This window comes from Pollachius pollachius (assembly GCF_949987615.1).
Source record: "Pollachius pollachius genome assembly, chromosome: 2".
NCBI classification, from domain to species: domain Eukaryota; kingdom Metazoa; phylum Chordata; class Actinopteri; order Gadiformes; family Gadidae; genus Pollachius; species Pollachius pollachius.
In genome coordinates, this window is record NC_136935.1 from 8,615,661 (window position 1) to 8,626,155 (window position 10,495).

Consider the following 10,495-nt stretch of genomic DNA (forward strand, 5'->3'; position numbering starts at 1 on the left):
ACGAACACACCAACGCAGACAAACACACACACAAACACGCACACAAACGCAAACACACACTCACACAAACATACACACACACAAACGCATGCATACATGCACACAAGAACACAAGCACGCATAAACACACACACACACACACACACAGAAACATACACACACAGAAACACACACACAGGCAAAAACTCACACACACACTCACCCACCCATACACACATATCCAAACATACTCACACTCATACACTTACACTCACCCGCGCTTACAAACCCGTCCACACACAGTCCTCCCCCTATGAACTCTGTGTGACCCCCTCCCACTTGACCCCTTCATGACCTCAATCAAGCCTCCTAATCTCCTTTGCTTTAAGCGCCGTACGGTGGCCTTTATGGAACAATCACATGCTAGCCTCATAGCACGCTAACGTCAGCCACAGAACGGCCACATACACACACATTCACACACACACACACACACCAACATTCACACACACACTCACATACACACACATACACACGCGCACACAATCACACACACACATACATAAACACGCAATCCAACACACAAACACAAACATATACACACACACATACGCACGCAATCACAAAAACACACAAGTGGACAGAAAAACAGATGTAGACATATATACACACACTTACACATACACACAAACATATACACAAACACACACACAAATACACCAACACATACATATACACTCAAAACACACATTTAGACACAAACGTATACAAACACACAAACACATATTCAACATATTCAAACACATATTTACACAAACACATATTCAACACACACACATATATGTTTGTTTGTGTGTGTGTGTAGGTGTGTGTGTGTGTTTGTGTGTGTGTGTGTTCTATATTTAGATGTAAACTCTGGATGACCCTGAAGCCGCAGGCTGCCTCAATTATTCTTCCAGCCAATGATATCATATGCAGTCAGCGTGGTCCACTACCACCTGATGTGGGAGGGGCCTTCAGGTCAGCTCCTCCCCCTTGGCCCGGTGTGGGAGGGACCTGCAGGGCGGTTCCTCCCCCCTGGCCCGGTGTGGGAGGGGCCTGCAGGGCGGCTCCTCCCCCCTGGCCAAGAGTGGGGGGGCTGGTCCTGTCAATCACAGCTGATTGGCTGGCGGACGACGAGGAGCAAAGTACTGTAACCATGGAGATGGGGAGGAGGTTGTAAACAAACAACAGAAGCAATCAAAATCAACTAAAAGTCAAAATGACCCAACATTTGGTTCAAATGAACTTTTGACCGCTTTGATATTAAAAATTGCAATGATTTTTCAGAACATAAAAAATGGCCAAATTCTGGCAAATTCAAAATGTGTCAATTTGGCGAACAATACTCTATCAACCACAAGTCAGCTTCATAAAGTATCAGAAGTGTAAAACTAGTCAAACACATTGGGGGCCCCTCCCTTGATATGTGATAAAAGTTTGGTGTCAATATCTTATTCCATAACGTCACAGTGTCATTTACAGTAATTGGTCTCAGGCGTAATGCACCACTTCGCCAAAGGGAGGCATATAATCACACATGAACGGCATCTACTACTAAACCAGTGTGTGTGTCTGTCTGTTTTTTAATATTTCAAAAATATAGATTCAAAAAATATAATTGGATGCATTGGTTTGAAGTTTGCCTATCTAAACTCCCTGCTCCCATAGGATCTGCTCCCCCAGGACCAGCTCCCCAAGACCTGCTCACCTAGGATCTGCTTCCCTAGGACCGGCTCCCCTTGGACCTGCTACCCTAGGACCTGCTACCCTAGGACCTGCTACCCTAGGACCAGACACAACAGCAGGGTTAGAACCAATCGCAGAACACCCCCGCCCCCTCCTGCAAGCTGCCAACAATCCTTGAGGAGACAAGGGGGGGAGAGGGGAGAGACGGGGAGAAAAGGAGAGGAGAGAGGGAGGAGGAGAGGGGAAAGAGGGGAGAGAGGAGGGAGTTGAGAGAGGGGGGAGAAGAGCGAGGAGAAGTGTGTGTTGCATGGATATAGTCAAGGGTGTCACAGTGGGGTATCTATTCCCTGAGCAAGGCAGTAAGAGGCCAGTTAAGACAGGAAGGTGCGGATGAGGATCTGCGTGCTCGGTGTGCGCGTGGCCGCGCGTCTGTCCTGTTTAATCTGACTGTTCCTTTGTTGTCATACAAACTCGATCGGAGAGAAGAACAAACAGTGTGGAGGATAACAGGAAGGCCTGGCCAATCACAGACCTGGAAATGCCTGGCCAATCACCTGGAAAAGCCTGGCCAATCACAGACCTGGAAAGGCCTGCCAATGACAGACCTGGAAAGGCCTGGCTAATCGGAGACCTTGAAAGGCCTGGCCAATCACAGACCTGGAAAGGCCTGGCTATTCGGAGACCTTGAAAGGCCTGGCCAATGACAGACCTGGAAAGGCCTGGCTAATCGGAGACCTTGAAAGGCCTGGCCAATCACCTGGAAGGCCTGGCCAATCAGATTCAGTTTGCCAAATTAACTCATTTTATCTGCATTGTGCATATCATAGCTCGATTCTACTTATAATTTTTTCTAAAAAATAATAATAATTAAATGCATAAACTATAATATAGAATGTTGCATTAAAATATAAATAAATAAATGGAATGTTAAATATTTAATGACAAATGTTAAATATCATATATAAAGTGTTGTCAGCAGTTCAATTATTACTAAACAAAGAAGAATGTATTATGGACTTATTATGGTAGTTAAATTTGACAGATAAATTGAATACATCTAAGAAAAGAAATCAAATAATTAAAGAAAGAAATATGTTCAATTAAACAACTAATAAACATTATGACAACTAAACAACATCCAATCAAATAACTTAATATAGTTATTTGATTGATATGATGATGATTTATATAATTGATTACTGGATTTAAAAGTAAATAATTGATTGATTGATTGATTGAATGATTGATACTTTATTCATTCCATAGGAAAATTTTAGGCATCCAGTAGCAGCATATACATATACACACACATATCTCACACACATAAAAGGAATCTAAAACACTCACAGGTACATACAATTAAAGGATAAGGACTACAGAGCATATGTAGTGGTTACCAGGCCTGATAAAGACAGGTTACTTTGATACATCGACCATTATGATAACGTGGTATGGTGGAGGACTGTGCACCCGTGGTAGTGCAGAAGTAAACACTGCAGGGACATAATTAGTGCAAAGCATTGTCTGTTGATAAATATGAAAGGAATATATATATATATATATATATATATATATATATATATATATATATATATATATATATATATATATATATATATATATATTTTTTTTTTTTTATATATATATTTTTATATATATATATATATATATAATATAAATATGAATATAGATATAAATACGGTGAGAGTATGACCATGATATGAACATGAATGAACATGAATTGCTTGAGAGAATTCTATACTTCAGGAGCAATGATTTTATACTTTAAAGGACAGTGCTGTAAATTGCAAAGTAATGTGTGATATGAATTAAATAATTCAATCAAATATTGCATTGTTAGAAATTGATAATAATATATGAAATAAAATATATTTACTATTTGGTTTCTAACTTAATAATATAGTAGTAAAAGTAATAGTTTACTTTTAGGAGTGATAAAGTAAATTTGGGAAGGAACTGTTTTTTGTTTTTTTGTATTTCTATAATGGTTACAAAATGTATTATTCAATCATCAGAAAGTATACTTCAAAACCAAGAGATGCGAACACTTTTCAATACTCGAAAAGGTTTATGAAAATCATTGGTTTGTCATTATCTATCACGTAAAAGCCATTTCTAAGATATTTCCGATTTTTACCTTTCTTCAAAAACCAATCATTTTAAAACTGAAACAACTAAAATGTCCTTATAATTCCCAACCAATGATGATCAATAATTCTTACAGCAGCTCGATATCACTGATCACATCCGTAGGGAGAATCTTCTGATAAAGGCCCTCGGGCCCTTGGATCCTCGGACTAAATTACACTTTCTTCCCGAGATCGGCCGCCTCCAGGGCCGGTCCCGGGAGTCGATCGAAAGGAGAACCTGATTCCGTGACGACGCCTCGAGTTCCGTAGCAGCAGGATCAGCGCGAGGCTCTGGAGCATCCCCCCCCGCCGCGCGGCGTGTGTTTGAGTGTGTGTTCACTCGCATGTCCTAAGATTTTATTCGTTGAAAAAAATACAAGGACAAGCAGAAATTGCCATGGCGCAGACAGAGACACACACACACACACACACACACACACACACACACACACACACACACACACACGCAAACACACACACGCACACACGCACGCACGCACACACAAACACACACACACACACACACAGACACACACACACTCTCTCACAAACACACACACACACACACACACACACACACACACACACACACACACACACACACACACACACACACACACACACCCTGAACATATCATCTTGTTTGCCCACACCGTCTGAGTGTTTCTGTCGCCGCTCGGCTCAGTCGTTGGCTCGTGCGCCTTTACGCATGCGTGTGTTTGTTTGTTTGTTTGTTTGTTTGTAAGCGTTCTCTCTCTCTCTCTCTCTCTCTCTCTCTCTCTCTCTCTCTCTCTCTCTCTCTCTCTCTCTCTCTCTCTCTCTCTCTCTCTCTCTATCCCCCTCTCCCCCCCCTCTCCAAGCCTCCCGTTCCGCCCGGCGCGTGTTCATTCTTCTTCTCGCAGCGCGCGGAGGAGGAGAGGAGGCTGTTGGTTTCCTGCCGGCATGGAGGCGCTAAAGGAGCCGCCGCACGCGCGTCGCTCCTCCTCGTTCAGCATCCACAGCCTCCTGCGCGCAGACCGCGCGGACCGCGGGGAGCACGCGGCCCGCGGCCCCGACACGCCATCCCCGCGCGCCGCCTCGCCCGGGACGGTGGACGGCTCGTGCGCACGGACCCCGGACAAAGCGGACCGCGAGGAAGAGGAACAGGGCGAGGAGGAGGAGGAGCGCGCGGAGAGGGAGGACGGCTGCGCCCGATGCACCGAGGACGACGACGAGGACCTGCCGCCGTCGGAGAAGCGGAGCCCCGGTACCGGGACCGGGACGGGGAAAACCGACAAACCGCCGTTCAGCTACAACGCGCTGATCATGATGGCGATCCGCGGGAGCCCCGGGAAGCGGCTCACGCTCAACGGCATCTACGAGTTCATCATGAAGAACTTCCCGTACTACCGGGAGCACAGGCAGGGCTGGCAGAACTCCATCCGCCACAACCTCAGCCTCAACAAGTGCTTCGTGAAGGTCCCGCGCCACTACGACGACCCGGGGAAGGGCAACTACTGGATGCTGGATCCCAGCAGTGACGACGTGTTTATCGGCGGGACCACCGGCAAGCTGCGTCGGCGCTCCGCCACCTCGCGCGGCAAGCTGGCCATGAAGCGCGGGCTCCGATTCGCGCCGCTGAGCCTGGGGATGAGCGAGCGCGCAAGCAGCCCGCTGTACTGGCAGTTGTCCCCGTTCCTGTCCCTGCACCCGCACCACGCGCACTTCACCGGCGCACCCGCGCCCCCCCACGGCTTTCTGGGCCAGGCGCACGCGGGCTACGGGTCGCTGCTGCCGCCGGTGGAGCAGCTCGGGAACGGAGACCTCTCGCGCCCCGGTCCGCTGGGCATGACGAACGGTTACGGGATGGGCTCATGCTCGCCCCCCGTCGGGCTGCTGTCCGGACAGACCACCGGATATTACGTCTCCGGGAGCCAGCACGCGCCGCCGCCGGCTCACCTGCCGCAGGGCGGCCACGCGCCGTTCGGCGGCCTCACGAGCGGCTCGCAGCTCACGGACCCGCTCAGATCCACGACTCTCCCGTCCTTTTCCCCGGGAGGCTCGAGCGGGTTCCCCGGTGTGCTCTCCCACCAGAAGCGCGTGACGCCGAACGCGTTCCTAAACTGAACCTCCGCGCGACCCGCCGAGGACGCACGCAGCGCGCGGGAACTAGAAGGCCGATAGGAGGGGTAACACTGAGTAACACCCCCCCCCCCCCCCCCCCCCCCCCCCCCCACCCCCCTCCCCCCACCAGAGGGGTCTGAGGGACAGAGGGGTTGAGGTAAAGGGGGAGAGGGTGAGGTATAGGGGGAGAGGGGGTGAGGTAAAGGGGGAGAGGGGGGGGAAGTTAAAGGGAAAGAGAGGGTGAGGTAAGGGGGAGGTAAGGTGAGAGAGGGGGAGGTAAAGGGGGAGCGAGGGGGAGGTAAAGGCGTTGAGAGGGTGAGGTAAAGGGGGAGCGAGGGGGAGGTACCAGGGTAGAGAGGGGGAGAGAGGGTGATGTAAAGGGGGAAAGAGGGTGAGGTAAAGGGGGAGAGAAGGGGAGGTAAAGGGGGGGAGAGGAGGAGGTAAAGGGGAAAGAAGGGGAGGTAAAGGGGGAGAGAGGGTGACCGTCGGTGTGGATCTAGAAAAGCCAAAGGGGACGTCACGTATATCCGAGCTATTTATATCTCTCCAGACCTCGTGTACTTTGAGGTTTGTTTATGTTTTGTATTTATTGTTCAACGTATTTAAAGTATTTAAATACACAGGAAAGGAGCGTCTCAGCTAAGAGTTATTTATGAATATGGGGTTTAATAAATGATATATCTGAAGAGAAACGCCTTAAAGCTTCCGACAGGCCTCCAACATATCACCCGGGGGATGGGGCCTCGCACCCTGGGGGGGCCTCGCGCCCTTGGGGGCGGGGGGACTCGCGCCCCAGGCCCCGCCACGCTCCTCACGGCCGTAAATCAGTCTTTTACCGGGAAGAGCCCGGATATGCAAACTACTCTCCCTTTCCGAACCCCGTTATCTGGTCGCAGGTCGTGACGGACCCGGGGCCCCGCAATGCCCCCGGGGCCCCGCATGGCTCTCGCTCAGCGCATGCCCGCCGGCCGGTCTCCGGTGTGTTTTCCCTTTAACCGGCACCTTGCGCTCCGGCCCCGGTGGCGCAGAGCAGCACGAGCACCGAGTTACGTTTACTGAAGTTAAAATAAATATGAACTCACTCAGGTAAATACTATCCTAATATAGATCTATATATCTTAGTAATATATTTATTAGTAATATATACACACATGTATTAGCATAGTATTTACCGTAATAACTTCATTATTTCATATATAAATCTATAAATCTATGTTGCTTTCGGAGGCCCACGCGGTGTGACGGGAACGCGTCCACGTCTGGACTTTAAGAGACGTTCAGTCCGTTTGAATAACGAGCAGACAGGTCTGTTCACCTGGACATGGCCTACCTGATGAAAGACACAAACATACACACACACACACTCAGGCACACACACGCACACACACACACACACACACACACACACACACACACACACACACACACACACACACACACACACACACACACTAAAGTCTTTAAGTCTAAAAATCTCCACTCAGATAACTGATAGTAACTTTGTAACTCTATTATTTATCTCACAACAGCATTTTGATGTTTTTCGTTAAGTTTTTTTCAACGTTTTGCACTTCTTGATGTCAGCGTTGTATGATAAAGGTTTGTTTTGTTGCTGTTTGTTTTTAAAATGTATTAAAATGATGAACATTTTCATGATGAACAATTTGTACTTAAAATATGTGAACTCAGGAGGTGTTGACAGACGCTGTGATTGGTTAGAATACGCTGCAGGCCTACAGAGCGACGCTGTGATTGGTTAGGATATGCTGCAGGCCTACGACTGACCGGGGACACACGTGAGGACAGATCTCTAGAAGACAGATCTCTAGAGTTGAGGACAGCTCTCTAGAGGACAGATCTCTGGAGGTGAAGACAGATCTCTAGAAAACAGATCTCTAGATGGAAAGATCTCTAGAGGACAGATCTCTGGAGGTGAAGACAGATCTCTAGATGGACAGATCTCTAAACAGACAGGTCTCTAGAGGATTGATCTTTAGAGGTGAGGACAGATCTTTAGATGGACAGATCTCTAGATGGACAGATCTCTAGAGGACCGATCTCCAGATGGACAGATTTCTAGATGAGGACAGATCTCTACAGGTGAAGACAGATCTCTAGAAAACAGATATCTAGATGGACAGATCTCTAGAGGACAGATCTCTGGAGGTGAAGACAGATCTCTAGATGGACAGATCTCTAGAGGACAGATCTCTAGAGGACCAACCTCCAGATGGAAAGATTTCTAGATGAGGACAGATCTCTAGATGAGGACAGATCTCTAGTGGACAGATCTCTAGAGGTGAGGACAGATCTCTAGAGGTGTGGTCTCTAGGGGACAGATATATAGGGGACAGATATCTAGAGGTGTGGGTCTATAGAGGACATATCTCTAGAGATGTGGATCTATAGAGGACATATCTCTAGAGGTGTGGGTCTATGTGTCCTCAGATCTGGGGGGCGACAGGGCCCTCAGAGGGGCTGGTCCCTGCTGCAGTAGGGTTAGCTTGTGGTTATCTGATATATCTGCAGTGGATCGATGTCCTTCTGCTGGGGCCGCTCACCAGACCGGCTGCTGGTAGCAAGGCGGCCCTCTACACGTAGCATTAGCTGTTTGGTAGGCTGAGTGTTTGTTCTGGTTGCTACTAGAACAATAGGAGGCTAACGCTACATAGCTAACTGTGCAGGGGGCTGTCTGGCTCAGGCCATGTAGCCTGTTAACTGGTCGCCTGGCAACAGACTCTTCATCGTCAAAATCTAACCCGGGTGGAGTTGTACACCTTTCCCAGGGCAGGTGGAGTTAAATTTCCCATTGTTTATCGGGTCGTGCTCTTATCTGTGTGCTGTCACTTTAAGAGACGTACCGGGGAATTTAGGTCAACGCTGCGAGGGAATCAGGGGGAGGGGGGGGAGAGACAGAGGGGGCAGGGGGGGCAGTCGCCCCGAACGGCCTCGTGATGTAATTGAGGAATGGACTGTTCCCGCCAAGCAGAGGACGCGTTGTGTAACGATGGGAGGCTCGAGCGTCGTTACACAACCGCAGAAGTTAAGAGCCGTTAAGAGCCGAATAATAATAACTATAAGAAGAAGAAGAAGAAGAAGAATGATAATTATGCTAATGATATTAATAATAATAATAATAATAATAATAATAATAATAATAATAATAATAATAATAATAATAATAGCGCTATATTTGTTTTATGTGAATTTTGTTAAGAAACAGTAACATTTAAAACACTTGGTGAGAGGGCTGAGTTGGGAAAGGTAGAGACGGTTTGAATCCGACTGCGGCCGACCGGACTGAGACGCGGGTCGGACCGGGACATGTTATGATCCAGTAGGATGTTAAATAGGAGGCGGATGACATGTTATGATCCAGTAGGAGGTGGATGACATGTTATGATCCAGTAGGAGGCTGTTATGAAGAGAGAAGAGCAGCAGACGTCAGGCGACAAACCACAGGTTTGATTCCCGTCCCCCGGAGCAATGTTGTCTAACACGTTGTCAGGCCAAGAGACAGCAGACACAACATATCAGATCATTTATATATATATATATATATATATATATATATATATATATATATATATATATATATGCCCTCTAGGTATGTCTTCCTAGCCGTGGCCCCAGGGTCAGGCCTACAAACATAGTAGGCTATATAACCTGCATATTAAACGGGTCAACAACAGCCACGTAAGTCACGATAATAATAATATTACTAATAATGATAATAATTATGTCCCTTTGAAAACCTAAAGGTCTATATAATTTAATATTAGTTGATGGTCCCTAAAAAAATGTTAAATATAACATGGTATAATATAGCCCATAAGAAATCCTAATTCATTGTATTATACTATGGTATAGGGCTATAGTATTTAATATTACTTTATAGTATAATACAATGAATCCTACAGGGCTATAGTAATATTACTTCAAAGTATAAAATAGTTCTTGACTATAGGGCTTTAGACTTTCATAATACTTTATAACATTATATAGACCATAATGAAACCTATAGGGCTATAGCATTAAATTTGCCAATTACTTTAATATATAAGATATAGTGTTGAGATCTGTATTATTAAATAGGCCTGTTACTTTAATATATAACCTATAGTGTTCAGGTCTGTAGTATTAAATAGCCTAGGTCTTTTACTTAAATATATAATGCATAGTGTTGAGGTCTGTAGTATTAAATAGGCCCATTAGTTAGACCATTTAGAAACATGTAGGTTAATTAATTTACAGGCTACAGATCTAAAGATTACTCCTTTATCTTTAGAAGCACATTTAACACCACCTATGAGGTTTAGGTTTACACAAATAAATACAATATATATTCTTATAGTGCAACCAATAGTCCATAAATAAATAGTCTAAATAAATACATGAACGTTATTTATGATATTATAAATAAAATGTGAAAATGTTTATTTACGTAGATACTATATATATGGGGTTAGGGTTATACCGCAGGGTGACTGGTCTATTGGCCTTTATCTTTATAGGTAGATAAATACTCCGGTACA

At 46.1% G+C, this 10,495-nt stretch overlaps 1 protein-coding gene across 1 annotated transcript; it reads left to right on the plus strand.

Annotated features, from left to right (window-relative positions):
• Positions 1 to 4,799: 4,799 nt before the first annotated feature.
• On the plus strand, positions 4,800 to 5,963 carry LOC307091758 (forkhead box protein G1-like; the record flags this gene model as incomplete). The annotated part of the gene is made up of 1 exon (XM_079758544.1): positions 4,800 to 5,963. One exon carries the CDS (start codon positions 4,800 to 4,802, stop codon positions 5,961 to 5,963), a length of 1,164 nt encoding a protein of 387 aa, XP_079614670.1.
• Positions 5,964 to 10,495: the final 4,532 nt, after the last annotated feature.